Source organism: Danio rerio, chromosome 11 (genome assembly GCF_052040795.2).
Source record: "Danio rerio strain M-AB ecotype USA chromosome 11, GRCz13ab, whole genome shotgun sequence".
Lineage (NCBI taxonomy): Eukaryota > Metazoa > Chordata > Actinopteri > Cypriniformes > Danionidae > Danio > Danio rerio.
In genome coordinates, this window is record NC_141031.1 from 47,133 (window position 1) to 67,500 (window position 20,368).

A 20,368-nucleotide genomic window follows, 5' to 3' on the forward strand; every position below is an offset into this window, starting at 1 on the left:
TTATATGACCAAACAGAGATGCAGCATCCTTTTATTTTAGAAAACAAACACAACAAAAGATGAAGCAAACACCGCACACACACTGATGGCAGGAGAGCTGATGCGCTCGACTACACGGCTCTTCCCCTACATCTAAGAGTGCATCCAAAACCAAAGAGAGAGGATAAACAGCATCTCTAGTGTACAACTTTAAACATTGGCATTCAGGAAAACTACAACAGCAAAATGAACACAATACTACAACAGTGCTTAGCTTTTCCACTATCACATGCATCTGTTTTCAGTCTACAGGATGAGACCGACTGAGCTAGCATTAGCAAACGGCGATTTCAGAAAGAGGCATGAATGGGGCAGACGCAATGACATCTCATTGATCTTACTTGATTGTGACCAGCGCACAGTCTGGCTTTGTCCTGATTCGAGGCTCTAGTAAAGACTGCTCTCTCTGTGATTGTTTTGTCCAGCATGAGGTAGCTTCAAATGTAAATCCACTACATGAAGGGTCTCTAATAAAGTACACTAAACAGGCTGCCTTAATAGGGGTTAGGGGACTGTAGAATGAAAAGCTAACTGTAATGCGCGCACACACACACACACACACACACACATATATACAAACAAACAATTAGATGTCTATTATATATCAGGCTGTTGTAAAAATCTGCAAGGCATTCTGAAAGATTAGCACCGCTGATTATGCTTGAATGCGCAGTGATGTACACAGACTGTGGCCGTGAGAAACACCAGCACTCGCATATGAAGGCTCAGGGTGGTGTAAAGTCTGTGGGAGTTGAATGCTTAATACGGGGACTGTCGCTGATGATCCTAATGACAGGGGAATAGCACCTTAACAATAAATAAATACGAAGACTCTTCTGCTTCTGTCTTTGCTCTGGTTTCTCCCTCATACACCGTTCTGCTGTAGATGGAGGTGGTCCCGGAGGGTGGAGGTGGGAATGAGTGACAGCACAGTCACAGGTGAAGACTGACACTGCCTATCAGTGCATATCCTAAAAATACGTTCGGAAGCACTTCTGTTGTCTATCATAAAGATGTCCCGCTTAAAATGTCTAGTTCTTTAGTTTCTCTCTTTCTTTACTCCTCACTCTCAAGTGTGTGTTTAATCCGTCCTTCTGTCTTATAAGAAACAGACGGCTCCTACATCCACTCCGAACTCCTGATGTGCTCCTCCTATATCCACAGGGGCAATGTCCACAAGGGGCAGGCGAGACGTCTTCTGGGATTTATACTCAATGACGGTCTTGCTCCACTGTCCTGTGTGTTTCTGTGGGGACAGAAGACGTCAGCGGTTAGTGTGCATTCTACTGCGCAGCTTTTACAGCCATTTCTCTGTAAACACGAGTGCAAAATCTTTCATTCATTTATTTCTTGCATTCATGCAATTCCTGATTCCCCAGTTAACGGCATCCTCTCACCTTGCATCCGTCCTCCAGAACGCTGTAGGTGAAGCGGCTGTTTCCTTCCGCCCGGATCTCCACATCATTGGATCCGCGCAGCAGCAGAGCCTTCTTCAGGTTCCCAGAGGATTCGTCCATGTAGGCGATGCTGTTCCTGCAGTGGTAGGTAAGGTTCTGCGAGGCTTCAGTGGACAGCAGTCTGAGGAAGGTCATCTGAATACTGGCTGTATTTGGCGACAGATTCTCGTCTCCATAGTTAAACTGTGGTCACAAAAAACAGAGAACTCTTAAGAGGATCTAAGAATTGAAGGACAGTTCTGAAGATGGTCCTGAGTTCAACCAGAGGGTCAGCAGGACCAGAAAGTAAAATAAAAACTCACGTGGAATCCTCCATTCATGGCTTCCCCAAACCAAATGTGTTTGCGATCCCCACCCTTCGTAGTCCACCAGTTCTTGCGTGGGATGTTGGCAGGTTTGGGGTAAATGCAGCTCTCGCCGGTCTCCATGTTGCAGAACACTTTGATAGCATCGACGGTGCAGCCCTGGTTCGGGTCAATCCAGTATTCGCCTGCAGAGAGACACAGAACTCACTCAATGCCACAAATACACAGAACACAAGACAGAAGACAATCCTTCATCACGAGTCCGGCTCACCGCTCTTCCAGTCTGGGTGGCACTGCTTCAGGTCTCTGCAGGTCCGGGCCGGGCTCTTTTTGGTGCCATCAGGCCTGCGGATGTTCTCCATCTGGTTGTTCAGGGATTTGAGCGTGGCATCCACCTCTGCATCATGCTGATGGTTACCATCTGCGGCCTGGTCTGCCCTCATGTACCTCAGGGGATCAGGAGACTTCTCAAGCTGAGACAGACCAGCAAAGGCTGACATGTCGATGCCAGGTCCCGGAGGGCCAGGAGGACCAGGGGGTCCAGGAGTTCCAGGAGGACCCTTTTGGAGAAGCAGTGTGTTTTCAACATGTCTTTATATATCAGCAGAACATTAAAGACTACACCTGGAGATGCCACAACAGTACACCTGTGAAAGGCTAATCTTACATGACGAGCTGAGCAGTGGATTCAATTGGGTTTGACTAGAACAGCGGTCACCAACTTGGGTTCTGGAGAGTTTAAGGGGTAACGAAACACCAAAACACACTTTTTGAGCTGTTGACAGTCGTATATGTGTCCCACACAGCTAAAAACACTATTAGGACACATAAATCTCACTAAAAAGTGAAAATTGGTTGTTTTTGCGTTATTTCGACCATATTCGTACTTTTGGTTTGAAATTAATTTTTGAAGCTGCGTCAGGGCCATGACATCTTAGCCTGTATTAAATTGTGTAGACTGGACGTCTGTACCTGGGAGTGCCGTATTACGTCTGAGTGTGCTGCATTAATAAATGGGTAAGGCTTGGTTCAAACCAATCAGCGCGCTCTATTGTGCAACTTCATTAATATTCATTAATGTTACAGTGTTCAGACGGCAGAGAGACGCCACGTTGTGTTGCCAAAACAAGCGTGCAGTGTTGCTTTTATGATTTGCTTTTGTTTTCATTTTCTCTATGAGAGCGCAGCTGGACTCACGTGTGGATTACAGTGCATACGATGCGAGACAACAATAAGTGTCTAAGAAACATTGTTTACCCGAGAGCTTTTCTCATCTGGAAATGGTGAGATCCGGATTTGCTGCTTGTCTCCTCTTAATAACGACGCGGCTCTAGTTGCTGGTGATTGTCCTGGCTCTACAGATTTGGTAAGTGAGCGACCAGTGCTCTTTGTATATTCAGATAGCAAAGTTAGTTTGTATCCAACTAACTCTTACACCGAGTGTAAACATGTTAGCACCACAATCAAACTTCACCACATTTTCACCACATTTTGTACACACGACTTCCTGCCGAGTACATCTAAGTTACTGGAAAATGCGGAGGGGTTTTTCTCTCATTCGCTGTGCGGTAACAAACATTGCATGAAAAATACACACTTAGAGCAGTTCCTCGAATCAAATATCTCATTTGTCACGAGGGGCATGGATGAATTCCCTGAATGAACGAGCCAAACTGCAGTTAAAGTCCACCCTTTAATCATTTGGCAAATAATTCGATTACTGATGTCCATGTCCACTTTCTCCCCTGCGTGTGTGTGTTTTGAGCACGTGCCCAAATTGACACTCCCATTTTTATGCAAAATTTTTACAGACCCTCCCTCTTTTGCTCCTCTGACACTCCCTCCTAAACAGAGCTGGACACGCCCACTTTCCTGACTTTTCCAAAGTAGAGGTGTGAAAGGTGTTTTTTTTTTGGTACTTACTGATGGACCAGTCTCCCCAGAACGACCACGGGGTCCCGGGGGTCCAATGGGTCCAGGTAAACCGTTTGCTCCATCTTTTCCAGCTGGACCGACAGGGCCTGGGGGTCCCTAAAAGTTGTTGAAAGGTTAACACTGGACCTTAACACTGCAGAGCACACCCTGCAAAAATCAGTCCTCATGCAGACTTATCATTAATATACATACTCTTGCTCCACCAGGTCCAGAGGGTCCAGAAGCACCTTGATCACCAGGTTGACCCTGTGTTTGGAGTGTAAACATGCCTTTGAGTAATCACATTACATCTTACATTTGTACGTCATTTACACAAAATGAGTGCAAATATGAGCGATGTAGGCACTTACAGGAGACCCAGGCAGACCTTGGAGACCAGTGAAGCCTCTGTGTCCTTTCTGTCCTCTATCTCCCGAATCCCCAGCTTCTCCTTTATCTCCACGCGGTCCTTGTGGTCCCTGTGATTAATGAACATGGCTTACACATTAATTCTGAAGGTCTACACTGAATTAGGAGTGTATATTGACAAATGGACTGCTAAAAGCAGAATTTGAGTTTTAACAAACAGACTTGATAATGAAGAAAAATGCTGTAATTACGCCAGAATGCTATTAATTTCTGACATGATAGGTACTCACAGGCATTCCCCGAGCTCCAGCAGGCCCTGGAGGTCCAGAAGGCCCATGGGGACCCTGCAGTTGAAAGGAATGAGTGTGTCATGTGCCTTCCTCATTAAATGTCATCATTAGACTTCTCATTACGATTAGAATAATCTTTTGGAAAGAATAAGTCCTCTTTTCTGTCATGCCATTTTCTGAGACATTGTTCCATTGTGCTCAAGTGTTTGGTTGGTGGTGGGTTTTTAGTTGTTGTTTGAATGAGAACAGTGATCATTCTTGATAATTCTACCATAACATCACTAATACATACATTTTATTCTACACGTCATGAAGAGCTGTAAAAATCTGTACTTACCGCCTCTCCTCTGTCTCCCTGTTTACCAGTGGGTCCGACTGGACCAGGAGCACCAGGACCCCCTGGAGCACCAGGAGCTCCAGCTGGACCCGTGTCACCTCGGTCTCCCTGAACAGAACACAGACCGATCGTCAGCAAGCAGAACTCAGACTACACCATGGTCATTACAGTTAGTGAAACCAGGTCTACATATCCTCCCTACCTTTATTCCAGCAGAACCATCTCGACCAGGAGGACCATCAGATCCAGGATTGCCCTGCAAACGATTTACGCGACATGAATCTTGCATTAATCCAGCTCATGTATGTGCAGTGTGTGTGAATGTCTTCATCTATTTGGTTCTACTCTAGTGTTTAAGCTTCTGGCAGTGTAAGAGTTCTCCAGGAGCATTGATGAACACAGGAAGTGAACACTTACGGTTCAGTCATTCATTATTTTACACACCTGATATTATTAGAATAATAATCGGACACATATTTATTCAGCTTTAAGTCTATCTCTTTTGTAGTGAAAGGTAAAATGATGTCCTTGTCATTGTTCTCTAACCCTGAACAGTCAGATGCTGCAAGGTATCATTTCATTCTTAAACATCATGTTTAAGTCTTATTAATTAGTGAATCAGAAGTCTGGTTAGCCGTACCTCTCTCCCCGGCTCTCCTGCAGCGCCGGTCAGACCTGGTGCCCCTACAGGGCCAGGAGGTCCTCTGTCCCCGGGTCCCCCAGGAGCCCCCTGCTTACCCGGCTCACCCTGCCATGGAGATCAGCAATACAGTGAGATTAACAGCCACACATGCCTGTGTTAACATTATTTGTCCTTTGCTATTTATTGACAGTAAACTCAAGGCATGATCGCTCCCATATTTGACCTGACATTCAGTTTTTGGTGGATGAAAAAATCAAAAGCTTGAAACAGAAAAGGCAGAAGCGCCTCCGTTTCTGGCCCCTGATGCTTTTGTCTGTTTGTCACATTCACTGGAAACTGAACAGCTGGCAAAGATGACGAGAAGGAAAATCTGAAGAAGAGCTTATGAACTGTTGCTCAGGCCACGGGCCATCAGAAATGTTGATGTATTTCATCATTAGTCATTAAACATCAGTATGTTGATCTGGAACTCACGGAGGGTCCAGGCAGGCCGGGGAATCCTCTTTCGCCTCTTTGTCCTGGAAGACCAACGATACCGCGCTGACCGGCCAGACCCTGGGGACCTGCGGGACCGTCCGGACCCTGGAGGAACAGAAGAAACACTCATCAACACACTGCGGTCCAACAACACAAGCTGAAAACAGGACAGATCATCCTGCTCGTTAAGGGCAGAAGGTAAATGCAGATTTCCTGAGATCTGAGCACAGTTCTTCAGTCTAGCAGTGTTTGAGGGACAGGAGAGATCAGTTTGTAGATGGGTTTAATGTCAGGAACCGCCAGCTGCTCAAGGGCACTCAGTAGTTTACACTCAGCTGCTCATATCTGTGCACTTTTCATTTAATTAGCAGGTTTTCATCCATTGCTTTCACTGTTAGCGTCTTTATTATCTGCTTTTACAGTCAGAATCATGTTTACTGAGATCCTGCAGTACGTACGTGAGGACCGTCTTCACCAGGATCTCCCTTCTCTCCTGCAGGACCAGCCGAACCCCGTAAACCAGCGTCTCCAGGTCTTCCAGGAGGACCACCGTCTCCTCTGACACCCTTTGGCCCATCTTTACCAGGAGGACCAGCAGGACCGGCTGGACCAGGGTTACCCTGAGAATAAGAAAATTAGAAACATGATGGCGGACCCAGTGAAGAACACACAGAGGTTTCTCTGATCGCCCTCATGAATGTCTGTCAGAACGTTGCTCATACTCATCAGATGTTTTACTCCACACTATAGATGTGTTTTGCTTTCTATTGCTTTTCTTACATTAGGACCAGGAGGTCCAACTCTTCCAGCGGCTCCGGGGAAACCCGTGGCACCCTGCAAACATTTTAAAAATGAGCATTTACTTATCAACACATTAATTTATCTGCATGTCCTGTGTCTACTTGATCTTGTACTTACAGGAGGGCCTTGAGCACCACGAGCCCCTTTTGGTCCAGACACACCGGTTGGTCCCTTTAAGAAAAAGAGGAGTCCAGTATTAAGAACTACAGAACTGCTTTAGGGTAAACATCACCATTTCACATCACGGTTCAGAAACAGAACAATTACGCTGATGTTACCTGCGGGCCCGGAGCTCCAGAGGGCCCCTGAGGGCCCGGGGCTCCAGCATCACCCTTCTGTCCACCTTCACCCTGCTCTCCTTTCACTCCCGGCTGTCCATCTGCACCCTAATACATACAGAGCAAAGCAGAGTTTCTGAATGACACATTATACAGCAGCTCTGAGGCCTTCACTGTAGGCAGATATCAGGAAACTCTCATGTGTGTGACTATCAAAGCATTTGCTGAACTTACTGGTGGACCAGCAAAACCAGCAGGACCAGGAGGGCCAGTCTCTCCTCGGTCACCCTGCCATAAAAATACAGAAGTGTTTGTTTTATTGTGTCATTCCTGTCTGGCATGCACAATACTGCTGTCAGAGCGTTATGAAGCATCTAAACACAGACGTCTTCAACACAGATCAACATGAGCCAGAGATGATTAGCAGGGTGTGCTGTAATCATGTCAGATGTTTTAAGCAACGTATGAAGAAATAAACCCAGCATAAGAAGAAGGTTAAACTAAGTAGATCAGTTCTGAAGTCAATATGTTTAATTGTACTGCGGACTTTGTTTAACATACACGAGATGTAAACGAGATAAACGACAGAACAGGACTGACAAACACTCACAGGAACACCGCGAGTCCCCGCAACTCCAGACGGTCCCGCGGGTCCCGATTCTCCCTGAAAAATGAGTGAGGATGATCAATGACAGTGCAGATATTAATATTAGATATTAAGTTAATAGATATATCTTTATTTAGTAGATATAATACACTGATATCTTCAGTACCTTTTCACCGTTGGGTCCCGCAGGACCTGTTGGACCAATTGGACCCGTTAAACCCTGTAAAGACACAAAGCAGCCTCTTCATGCACTGGTGTTCATGACCTTTAGCAGAAATGCTGAATAAAACTCTTAATGACTCTCACACATATGAATCCACAACATTCATGCAGAACTGAACTCACAGCAGCTCATCCACTGGCCGATCACTACAGCTGACTCTCTTTATTTAGTTTGACTGAAGTATTTTATATACTGCAGACCAACACAGGACCCGCTTTACTAAACATTAATATGTGAGTTCTGTTCATCATGTTGGCCACTGAACAGACACGCCGGCGGCGCTGCACTGTGGCCAGATTCCAGCTTTATTTGGAAAAATGAACATTAAACAGAAGCTTTAATCTTTCATTTCATTCATAATGACTGGACCAGCTCTTCAATGCTGAAGCACACATCAGATGTTAGCTGAAATTAGTTAATGCTGTTTAGAGAGAACACACACAACACATCCTGAAGGTGACACAAATCCAAGATCAAGAGAATGTTGAAGGTTTGTCTGATGTCTACTGGAGGAACAGAGAGATGTGGACTCTTACTCTTGAGCCGTCTTTACCCGGAGCTCCTTCTGGTCCCTTATCTCCATTATCGCCCTGTCAAACACACACACACACACACACACACACACACACACTCCAGTGTCATAACGGATGTACATCACAGATCCTTCATCTAAAACCTCTAATATTATCTTTGAAAGAGCAGAATTAGCCGAACCCTAGCCTGTGTTCTACACGCTCATGTCCTCTTCTAGACTTCACAGTAGCGTGTGTCTTCAGTTTACGTATTCGAGTATTTTAAAGTGACACAGGTTTCACAAGTGACTTACTCGGTCGCCCTTTGGTCCTGGATTCCCAGACGTGCCTCTCTCTCCGGGCATTCCCTGCAGTCCTGGAGGACCCTGAGCTCCAGCTGTCCCCGCGGGTCCCACACCACCCTATAGACCACCACAGCATTAGAGACCGCCGCTCACACAAGTCAACACACAATTAAACAACCCTTTGTGTAGTTTTATTTACCAATATTTACAGAGACACTTCATTTCTAAACTTGTGTCCACATTTCCAGAAATATCACAGAACACTCAAATCTTCTGACGGGTGTAAAGGCTAATAACCCTCCCTGAGACATGAGATCTCACACTCCTCCTCTGGCACCGATACCTCACCTCATCCAGGTTCCTCCAGCGGCAGTGTTTCCGTCGTCTTTGCAGCGTGAGAAATGGAGAATGAGTCTTTATTCTTGCACACAGAGCAGATAAACACAGCTACAGGCTCAATCACTGACGAGCACACAGCCCTGCGTTAAACTGCTGTTTCACAGTCAAACCTGCAGTGTGTGTGTGTGTGTGTGTGTGTGTGTACGGTGTGTGTGTCGGTGTGTGTACGGATCTGCTGACCTTGGGGCCGTCGGTTCCTGGTGTTCCTGGTAGACCCCGGGGCCCCTGGAGCCCCTGTGGCCCAGCACCGCCTCTCTCTCCTGGGAACCCTCGCTCACCCTGAGGAGCAGCAGGAGTTTAACATTGGAGAAAACACACACACACACACACACACACACACAGATGGAGAAAAGAGACTCACTCGGGGTCCGGTAGCCCCTGCCCCTCCGGCCTCTCCAGGAACTCCCTGCATGAGAAACACACAGATTTCACTACACACACACACACACACACACACACACACACATCTGCATCTGGCGAAATAAACAGTGAGTTTCCTCTTGTTTAAGTCAGGAGGATTCTGGATCTCTCACCTGATCTCCAGGTTTACCTCCCTCACCGGGGGGCCCCGGGGGTCCAGGCAGACCCTACAGACAACAAAAGCACCAATCAGATCCTCAGTGGACGCCACACTTAATTAAGGAGATTAGTTCAGTTGGTGTGGAGGGACACTCCGAGGCCCATCTGCTGATCTCACTGTCTCTCACCTGGAAGCCTGATGGTCCCGGCTGTCCCTGCTCGCCTCGCTCTCCCGCAGAGCCCTATGAACATCACACACACACACACACACATATATTTATGAGCATCACACACAGACTCATGTGAACATCACACACTCAAACATGCGTAACACACTCACGGCAGGTCCTGGAGGCCCAGCAGCACCGGTCTCTCCATCTTTACCAGGCAGACCCTGATGAGGAAACACACACACACACACCAGAAGAGAGAAGGGAGGCGTTAGTGAAGGGTCAATTATGAGAAAGAACAGGACACAAACACTCCTGGAGAGCGATGATCAGCATTATCAGTGCATGTGCGCACACTGTTTAATGTGTTCTTCACTATGGTGGTGGTCATTTCAGCAAGAGCAGCTGTGAACCTGATCCAGGCGTGTGGTTTATGTCAGACTCTGATATTTAGATGCTCTACTATGATCAGAAAGTCCAACACTGCAGACTGAAGTAATGCTCTCTCTCTTATCTGGAGCCAAGCGTGGGCAGGAGTTGATCTGGTTCAGCTCCTGAAGCGCAGAACAGGACCGTAATGATCTGAACACGCTGCAGAGTCACACAGCGTTCTGCTAACTAAAGGTTGAGTTTTCAGTTCTCCAAGCGGGCATTACTCGTGCTGTGTTCAGAGCTCTGATCTGGCTTCAATAAAACTCAATCACTAGTTCTGGGAACAGTGTGTTCTCGCTGTAATATCGCGCTCACTATTTTCACTTTGTAAATGATCATTTACTAAAATATCTGCTTAGAAACTGCTGAAGATGACTGAAATAGAGACGAAAACCACCAAAGCACATCCTAGACCAGGTCAGAGTTTTAGCTCTAGAAGAGGCTCTCAGCAGTGTTTCAGACTCTGGAGATCCATCTGTTGTGTGTCCGCTCGTTTCTCGGAGTTTATGAAGCTGCAAATCAACACTTACACGCAGACCCGGAGCTCCAGCGAGTCCCTTCTCTCCAGCCTTTCCAGCCTCACCCTGCAGCGAGACACAGATGCACATAAAAGGGTTATGATTGAATATTGACACAACAGAGCAATAATAACATGCACAGACAGACAGACATGGACTAAGAAGAGTGTTGGTTTTTACATTTCCACCCTTGGGTCCCGGGAATCCCATGACTCCTGGCTGACCGCGAACACCCTGAGGCCCCGGGGGTCCCGGACGACCGTCTTCACCCGGAGCGCCCTACACCCTCAACAAAACACACGGTAAATGAAGACACGACACATCTGAACATGTATTTAATGTGTGTGTTCTTCTGTAAGATTGAAGTCATGTGACAGGAAACAGGAAGTGACGGAGCAGCATTGCATTGATGTTAGAATATTACCTATATAGGTTAATAATGTTGAAGAAACAGAGTCGTCCTTTAACAGCCTAAGCGCTCCTTCTAATGTTGCATTACTGCATTGCTCTAATTCTTACTTCCTGAAATAATTGTTCATAAGTGTTGTTTATACAGGCAGGAGATCTGGCCTGTAAACCAGTATCTACTCACAGACGGACCGACTTTGCCCTGTGGACCGGCGTCTCCTGGACGTCCCGTCAAACCCTGCATAACAAAAACCACTCCTGGTTAAGACAAACCTGTGAAAGCCGACCTGAACCGACAGGTGATCTGGCTTACCCTTGCACCAGGTAGACCTGGTTCTCCCGGCCGCCCTGGATCTCCACCGGCTCCTTTAGGTCCCGACACGCCTGCAGGTCCACGCTCTCCGGGGGCACCCTGAAACGCAAAGCACCACCAAACAGGCTTAGCAGCATGTGGTGCACTGTAAACACTTGTTTTCCAGGTGTGTATTAGACTGAGAATACTGACAGATGTTTTATAGAAAACTCACTTTACATTTTCTACTTTTAAACTGCTTTAAGTAGAGGTGACCTGGCAGAATGTCCAGCAAATGTTGAGATACCACCAGTAGAGATCTCCAGCGTGCTCAAACTGGCTCATTTACCGATTAGTCACCATCGAGACTGTCTTTTACTGTCACTCATTCTCATGACACTGTAATTCACCAGTCATGTTCATTGTTACCCCAGCAGATTATCCTGCGATTGTCTAATTCACACGTGATCTAAGAATATTGTTTTTCTGAAAAGACTGAGTTTAGTAGTGTTTTGAGCATTCTTCAGCTGCTGTAGAGGAGTTTATTCTCACCTTTGGACCAGCAAGACCGTCTTGTCCGGGAAAACCTCGATTACCAGGCGTTCCCTGCAGAACACAGACGACTTGTCAGCAGGATGCTGTTCAGTAAAGATAGAGCTCAGTAATCCTCAATGCCTCACCCGTTCTCCAGTTGGCCCTGGGGGGCCCGCAGCACCAGGCTCTCCTCTGGGTCCTCGCTTGCCTTCTTCTCCAGCAGGACCTGGAGCCCCTTGTAGACCAGCATTTCCCTAAAGAAACAATACGATCAGCCTCCGCAGAGATCCTCAAGAGTTTGGAAGAATGTAAACAACAGAACTCACAATCTCTCCTTTAGGACCGGCTTCACCTTTGAACCCTGCGAGGCCGGAGTCCCCCTGCAGAAGAACACACGATCACACACTCGGCAGGTCGAAACACACACACACACATGGCTTTATCAGATTGAATTATAGAGAAGGTTAGGAGGGACTGAAGGGTCGAGAGCTGGACACTGCTGATGATTATTGCTGTTGTAGGAATAAAGACTGTCTGTGTTTGCACCAATACTGATATACGGCTCAAATATTTGCAAAAGTTTTAAAATTGCAGGAGTGTGAATGAATTTAGCTTCAACTGCATGTACAGCCCCAAATCAGGGAACATTTAGGGCAGCGTGGAAAACACAAATAAACAGACAGCGGTGATCTCCTGATGTGCTCTGACTTGTGTTTGACTGCAGACGATATGAACACAGAATATCTGCTGTTGAGCTGCTCATCTTCTGCTCATGTGTGAATCTCCATCCTCTGCTGTCAGTCAGAGCTCAACACACTGCAGAACAGATACAGCAGCAGTTCAGGGCCGTGATCAGCTGATCTGCTGAATGATGATGTGATGTTCACAGGTGATGTGATGATGATCTGCTCATCAGGAAAGCTCTAGTGCTTTAGGAGCAGAGATGGGCAGAGGATCGCCAATTTGACCACAGATAGGAGAGGAAATGAGTGAAGTGTGTGAACACAATACTCCTCAGAGAAAGAGAGGAAGATGTGTGGATATTTCCCCTTCAACAGTGCAGAACAGCATTAAAGACTGAAGGAATCTGGAGGAGTTTCAGTGCGTAAAGGACTAAAAAAGACCCCTCAGGGGGCGCTGCATCAAGAGTCCTCATTCATCTATAAGCAGATCAGCACATGGGCTCAGCACTACTGCGCTAAACCTGTGACAAGCAGCACAATACAGAGTCACATCCACAAACACCAGCCAACACTGCACTGTGCCAAGAGGAAGCCCTATGTTAACAGTGTCCAGACGCATTTCTCTGGGCTGGGAGGCGTCTGGGATGGAGCATAGTGGACACAGTGGAGACGTGTCCTGACTTGTCTCCAATAGAGAATGTGTGGCGCATTTTGAAGCCCAGACTGCCACAATGAAGACCCCGCACTGTTGCCCACTTTAAGATTTGTTTGCTGGATGAATGGGACAGAATGACTCTTGAAGTCAAATAAATGTAGAAATCTCTAGTTTCTCTAACACTGATCTAAATCCCCTGACTGAGTTAATCATTAATGCTGCAATTATTGTAGACAATTTCAATGACATGGAGACAGAAATATCTGTTCAACACAGAGCTTACAGCACTGCTGGTAAAGTGTGTGTTTCTGACGTCAGTGTCTGTTTGGGTGGTCAGTGTGTGTGTATAGCGGACACACAGAAAGTGTGTGTTTCAGTGTGTGTGTGTATTGTGGACTCACAGATTGACCCTTTGGCCCTAGAGGACCTGTCGCTCCCTGAGGGCCTGGAGGACCACGCGGACCCGGGAAACCAGGAGCTCCACCGATACCCGGAGCGCCCTAAAACACACACGTACAGACAAACACACACACACACACACACACACACACACACACACACACACACACACACACATCAGACAGATGTTCTCTGGAGTGGTCAAATGGACAGAATATCCTCATGTACGCACCACTGATCCTTTGGCTCCAGGCATCCCGTCAGAACCAGGGTTACCCTGCGGACGGAGAACACTGATCAACACCAGACAACACTCCTGATGCAGAGGCACACCACACGCCTTCACTCCACAATAACGGCTGGCTGGAGTATTATTACTGCTTTACAAACCTCAGAGCATTGCAGATACAGAGAATAAAACACACCCCGTTGTTCATCAGTTCTGATTGATTACTGGGATTTGAGACACACTAACCCTATTTAGCACAGTTAGTATGTGAAGTGTGACGCAGCCCAGGTGAGGCAGAACAGCCGCCACACTTAATGTTTACATGTTTGAGCAGTTCATCTTCTCTCCAGCCTCCATTATCGGTCAGTGTTTTCACTCATGGCTCTGTAAAGCACTGTGAGTTGTCATTGTGTGTGTGATAAACGGACTCTTCCAGTGTTTCTCCTCCAGCTAACCCTGATCTCCATCCGTACCCGCGTCCCCTGCCCTGCTGTTTAATACTCACAGAGACTCCAGAGGGTCCCGAGGCTCCAGGAACACCAGACTCTCCACGGGGCCCCTGTGCTCCCTCAGGCCCTCGGGCTCCGGTTGGTCCCGCTTCACCCTGAGAGACACACACCGTCAGTAAACCTCCATCAGCAACATCTGAGACACCTCAGTGTGTGTGTGGAGCTACGAGTGTTCATCTGCTGGAGCAACACAGGTGTACAGGTGTGTGTTCTGTGGTACAGGTGTGTGTTCTGTGGTACAGGGGTGTGTTCTACTGAGTCAGTGTCAGGTGTACAGGTGTGTGTTCTGCTGTACAGGTGTGAATAGTGACTGTGATGCAGCAGAGACATGAGGGATCATTGATAGAGGAATCAAGAGAGGTCACACCTTTGCACCGGGGGATCCTGGGAACCCGGGAGATCCTGCTGTACCAACGGGACCCTGAACACGCACACATATACACACACACACACACACACACACACACACACACACACACACATGCGATGAGCTGCTGATCTGCAAATAAAGACACGATTCACAGCGACTGAAGAAATGAAGGATCCTCAAACCCACCGGTGGACCAGCGCCGCCAGGCAGACCGTCATTACCACGAGCACCCTGATAAAACACACACACACACACACACACACACACACACCTCAGTGCTGTGCGTCATCATCATCGTCATCATGTGCACACACGTGTGCATATCACACAGCATATAAAGACTATAACCTAACCCCATCCTCTACACAGCATTACTACACTTCTGGACATCACTGCGCCGCTGATCCACACTCTCTACAAGACTACACACAGACTATTCTGCTTATTTTCTCCCAGTGGTGTGTCTGCAGTGAACATGAGTATCCTGCACAGCAGAAGAGTTTATATTACTGAATATTGCTGAATCTCAGAGGAACAGAGGAGCAGAACAGCAGACAGACGGACAGACAGACAGACAGACAGACGGACAGACAGACAGACGGACAGACAGACGGCGTTCACACTTCAGATTTAGTGTGTTCTGTGAGGCTGTTTGGATGTGTGTATTGGGAAAGGAAGATCATTTTAGCAACAGATTCAGGCCAACATTGACACACAATCAATACATTTATAAATGATTAATGTCTGAGCCGTGTGCAGCAGAAGACCCTTAAAGAAAGAAGATTCTTACAGAAGCTCCTGACGGTCCTGGACGCCCCCGTTCACCAGGCAGACCTCGCGGACCCTGAGACACACACACACACACACACACACACACACACACACACACACACATTTATCATGGGAAGATGAACTGCATTTTAGATGTGTACTGAAGCTCCTTGTAGAGAAATGAAATGAGAGGCTGTGCTTACTCTCGCTGCTGTCTAACAGAAATAGCCATGGAGCTGTGTGTGTGTGTGTGTGTGTGTGTGTGTGTGTGTGTGTGTGTGTGTGTGTGTGTGTGTGTGTGTGAGTGTGTGTGTGTGTGTGTGTGTGTGTGTGTGTGTGTGTGTGTGTGTGTGTGTGTGTGTGTGTGTGTGTGTGTGTGATGTATCTGACATGTTGAACTCTGTTTAAGCTCTGGAGAGCTGCTTCTATTCTCCTTCATCTCTGAATGTAAAGGGTTTGAGAACACAGTGTTTCAGCTGCTGTTTGTGTTTACAGCAGTCACACTGAGGCTGTCATCATTATTAACACGGTGAAGAATGCATCTGATCAGAGCTGATCTCAGAGCAGTGTGAGGTGCTGCTGATCAGACAATCTGACTTCATCATGTGTGTTCTGATGGATGTTTGAGTCTTTAATCTGATCCGGCTTTCGGTGCCAGTTATGAACATATAAAGCAGATTTATTAAAAAACACCCACCATCGGTCCAGGAGCTCCACTTTCTCCAGGAGAGCCGGATTCACCCTGACAGAGAGAGAGAGATGGAGAGAGAGAGAGAGAGAGGAGAGAGAGAGATGGAGAGAGAGAGATGGAGAGAGAGAGATGGAGAGAATGTGATGTGCACTGATGAACTCATCTATCTATATATAATGATGGTGGAAGGATGATTGTGAAGGTCATACTTTTGCTCCAGTAGCTCCAGACTCTCCTTTAGCACCATCAAGACCTGTATAACCCTACACACACACACACACACACACACACACACACAGTTAATAATAATAATGTTTCTGTTTACACTGACGCATTATTACAGCATGTATCCACACGTTATGTCTTCTTAATGCACTTTATCTGTGTCTGTTCATTTGAACTCAAACCATTTCAGATTCAGACACTTCTCCAGCCTTTACACTCCTCTGATCACACACTCCATACCTTTGTGTGATCAATGACACACTCCATACCTTGCACTTTTATCCATGCCTATGTTTACATTACACCTAACTTTACAGTTTTATTCCATCTCTATTGTGATCTGTCATCAGTTCTGTGCCAGTATATGCCCTCACCACGCAGCAGAGCAGTCCTCCTCACCTGAACACTACACTAACTGGCTGGACTTCTCCTCCCATTAGCCTGTACCCAGTGCTGACTATTCAACAACTGAACTAATCCATATTCACTCGTGTGTTTTTTACCCATCAGCAACAACTGACAAGACTCACATCACTGACGGAGAAGCTGCTGAAAACATTACAATCCCTCAACGTCTCCGTTTACCCACTCTTCCACCTCACCAGCGTCGGCAGGCTTCTTCTTCATTGGTATGACAGATGTATGGCTGAGGCCCTTTATAGACTACAGTGGCTTAAACAAAACATCTGTAAAATACAGAGACCCATCCACTCGACCCAGCAGTCCTTGAGCTTCCCTCAGCAAAACACCCTACAAACTCATTCTACACAGTTCACAATGTGGTGAAAATCAAAGAGGAGGACGAATGGAAAACAGCATTTTCCACAAGCTACGGGCACCACGAATGCCTGCCGTGCCATAATAGCGCTGTCTGGGGTATGGCTGTCTACCCTTGACCTCCATCTCCAATCCTGCAGTGCAAGAAACTCAAGATTATTAAACAAATTACTCCTCTTAATCATACAGCAAAGAGGCATATCAGGAGCACAAACTCCTGAACTCCAGACACCAGGGACAAAATCTACAACCAGGAGGACATCCTCGACCCTTCCCTCACTCAAGAGTTCCATCAGTCACCCTGAAACCCCCGCACCAATCACCAAGAAGACGCCAGTGTCCATTGCCTCCTTGCATCAGGACTCACAGGAGTGTATATCCCCTCACCAACCAGCAGAGGTCCTCCTCACCTGAACACTAACCTAAACTAACCTGAATCGACAGCACAGCATGAGCAGGACATTTCAGCCGGGGAACTTGTGGATCATTATGAGACCTCATGACTGTAAGACCGGGGTGTGTGTGTGCATATATGGCTGTCATAATAACCCATATGTATGTGTGATCGTCCCAGATATACAATTAGTGCTCGTATGTAGATGAGCTTATTGACTGTTATACATAGTTTGGGCTAACTTTAGATTCGTCAGCTTACATTCTATATGAGTATGCAAACCCTATATTTCACACTCACTATATTTCACACTCACTATATTTCACACTCACTATATTATTTCACACTCACTATATTATTTCACACTCACTATATTATTTCACACTCACTATATTATTTCACACTCACTATATTATTTCACACTCACTATATTTCACACTCACTATATTTCACACTCACTAAATAACTAAGAGCACTCATGGTGCCAGTAGGAGATTCATTTCTAGCCTCTGTGATCATAATGGAGGTTTGTGCAAGTGGCAGTAGAGTGAATGTTGTTTTCTCCACAATAGATGCGTCTTCTGGACATAATGATGATGATGATGATGATGATGATGATGACATTCACCAACAGACACACTGCCACTGTCTATAGTCATATGCACAAATCAGAGAAGGAGAACTAACTCTGTGTCCCTTGATTCCAGGTAGTCCGGGTGTTCCTGGGAATCCACGAGCTCCCTGTGGAGAGAAAGAGAAACAGTGAGAGAGGAGAGAGAGAGAGAGAGAGAGAGAGAGGAAAAAGAGAGAGAGAGAGAGAGAGGAAAAGAGAGAGAGAGAGAGAGAGAGAGAGAGAGAGGGAGAGAGGGAGAGAGGGAGGGATGGAAGAGAGAGAAAGGTATGAAGTGAATGGAAATTTTCAGACGTCTCCTATTTCTGGGCAAAAAAAGTCCCACATCTGGGCAATAGCTTGAGCTCTACATCTCCACATCACACACTTCACACACTTCACACACATCAGACACCGTACACATCACACACATCACACACATCAGACACTTCACACACATCACACACTTCAGATCTGTTGGGTTATTAGCGCTCCTTCACCTGAGGGCCTGGGGGTCCACGCTCTCCACCGTTGCCAGGTTTGCCCGGCTCACCCTGCGAGAGAAAAACATCATGTCATCCGTGAGGCTGCAAATCAAACACTGATCAGCATCTGATCAAACCTCCCCCTGTGGCAGAACAGTGTAACTGCATCCTAACAGAGATGAAAGATTTACACTGGTGCTTCATCCTCAAAGCGGCGGTTCTCCACAAACACACAGACGACGCTCAGAAAACCCCTGAATTCATCTGATGTATTCCTGTAGAGCTTCATCAACACACAGCGGCTCAGAGCAGCTCCAGATGAATAATCGTGTTGACAGAAATGTCCACGCTGTGACACTGATGAAACATCAGCTGTGTGAGACAGCAGCGGCCCTGTTCAGCCCAGTAACACTGTGACTGTTGCAGAGCTCCGTGTGTTTCCATTGGGGGTGTATAACGGGATCGCATGGTTCAGGATTGGTAGAGCTACGCATCGATGAATTTGCTCTTCAGTGTTTGAACTCTCAGTAAAGATTAAATCACACTGAACTGAGCAAAACTGAACTGAACTGAACTTAAACACTAAAACCTGAACCACACTGTTCCAGTTACTGAACCACACTGATCCAGTTACTGAACCACACTGTTCCAGTTACTGAACTACACTGTTCCAGTTACTATGACCATTTATGTGAAGCTGCTTTGACATTGTAAAAGCGCTATACAAATAAAGCTGAATTGAATTGAATTGAATTGAATGATGGTGGTGTATACTGACATTCACAACAGTGTGAAAGAATAAGAACTGTGTCCACAGATGTCCGAGCTTGTCTCTCCAGTCGATACTAATTCCAGAACTTTAATCGAGCACAGCTCTAGCCCACCTCATGAACAGAGGAACTCCTTATATGGCCATTCCTCAGGGTAGGGCAGCCAGAAGGAGGAGTCACTGCGGCTCACAGGACCTGATTGAGAACAGCTCCACAGATGTGTGTGTGTGTGTGTTTAGGGTGATTTAGCACTTCATTTACCCCTTCCATACGCAAGTTTTAAACACCTCAGCTGACCCCTGAGAAGCCATCACACTTATGTTTCCACAGCAACACGTCTGTATGATCACATGACACAAGCCGCAGCCCCTAATGCACATCAAAGTCAATTAGTGTCATTGATTGAATATCTCCGCCCACTACACGCCTCCAGGACTTCCGCTCCTCCTGGAGAGGTTAGGGTTAGGGTTAGAGAATTTCAGAGTCTCTGCAACAGTCAGGATGTTTCTGTAAACACACAGATTAGCTCAGAACGCTAATGGCTAAAGGAGAGTTCGCTCAGACAGACACGCAGCTGACGCCACTGACCCCGCCCACCGCCATCACAGAGACAGCATGAGGTACGAGAGGGGAGGAGCAACAGAGTTCATGGAGGAGCTGAGGAGAAGAGAAGAGCAGGAGGCGCACACACACACACACACTTTTATATACACACACACACACGCACGCACACACAGAGCGGCAGCAGGTGAACAGTCCATACTCACATCATCTCCTGGTTTCCCTGGGGGTCCGGGTGGGCCACGGGGACCCATTGGGCCCTAGGAAGACAAGATGAAGATGTGAAACTACAGACACACACACACACACCAGAGATATGAGTGTAAACACTGCGCTGTCAAACTCTATCCGTTTTCAGAAGTGTGTGTGTTCAGCAGTGTGTTCATAAATGTGTGTGTGTGTGTGTGTGT

The 20,368-nt window shown here is 46.7% G+C and overlaps 2 protein-coding genes across 7 annotated transcripts in view; one reads left to right on the top strand and one right to left on the bottom strand.

The window, feature by feature from the left end:
• Positions 1-20,368, bottom strand: part of col2a1b (collagen, type II, alpha 1b) — a 33,851-nt gene continuing 13,483 nt past the window's right edge. For 2 of the 3 annotated variants that reach the window (XM_087272341.1, XM_087272342.1), the window contains 44 exons: positions 20,165-20,218; positions 18,643-18,696; positions 18,220-18,273; positions 16,346-16,399; positions 16,143-16,187; positions 15,465-15,518; positions 14,861-14,905; positions 14,672-14,725; positions 14,301-14,399; positions 13,799-13,843; positions 13,569-13,667; positions 12,156-12,209; positions 11,976-12,083; positions 11,848-11,901; positions 11,317-11,415; positions 11,188-11,241; positions 10,776-10,874; positions 10,608-10,661; positions 9,816-9,869; positions 9,664-9,717; positions 9,490-9,543; positions 9,318-9,362; positions 9,137-9,235; positions 8,567-8,674; positions 8,277-8,330; positions 7,684-7,737; positions 7,521-7,574; positions 7,145-7,198; positions 6,911-7,018; positions 6,750-6,803; positions 6,612-6,665; positions 6,290-6,451; positions 5,829-5,936; positions 5,352-5,459; positions 4,914-4,967; positions 4,712-4,819; positions 4,375-4,428; positions 4,087-4,194; positions 3,929-3,982; positions 3,725-3,832; positions 2,073-2,361; positions 1,799-1,986; positions 1,437-1,679; positions 1-1,285 (listed from right to left, as the gene is read on the bottom strand). In XM_087272341.1, the coding sequence (XP_087128467.1) occupies positions 1,139-1,285; positions 1,437-1,679; positions 1,799-1,986; positions 2,073-2,361; positions 3,725-3,832; positions 3,929-3,982; positions 4,087-4,194; positions 4,375-4,428; positions 4,712-4,819; positions 4,914-4,967; positions 5,352-5,459; positions 5,829-5,936; positions 6,290-6,451; positions 6,612-6,665; positions 6,750-6,803; positions 6,911-7,018; positions 7,145-7,198; positions 7,521-7,574; positions 7,684-7,737; positions 8,277-8,330; positions 8,567-8,674; positions 9,137-9,235; positions 9,318-9,362; positions 9,490-9,543; positions 9,664-9,717; positions 9,816-9,869; positions 10,608-10,661; positions 10,776-10,874; positions 11,188-11,241; positions 11,317-11,415; positions 11,848-11,901; positions 11,976-12,083; positions 12,156-12,209; positions 13,569-13,667; positions 13,799-13,843; positions 14,301-14,399; positions 14,672-14,725; positions 14,861-14,905; positions 15,465-15,518; positions 16,143-16,187; positions 16,346-16,399; positions 18,220-18,273; positions 18,643-18,696; positions 20,165-20,218 (3,756 nt within the window). In that variant the 3' untranslated portion in view covers positions 1-1,138. 3 annotated transcript variants of the gene reach the window in all.
• The window catches only part of nckap1l (NCK associated protein 1 like), a 104,854-nt gene continuing 97,230 nt past the window's right edge, over positions 12,745-20,368 (top strand). For 2 of the 4 annotated variants that reach the window (XM_087272435.1, XM_087272436.1), the window contains exon 1: positions 12,745-13,213. The gene's annotated coding sequence lies outside the window, so the exon portion shown is untranslated. Of the gene's footprint in view, positions 13,229-20,368 lie in introns of all 4 variants that reach the window. The other 2 variants (XR_015501978.1, XR_015501979.1) reach the window with 2 other exon arrangements.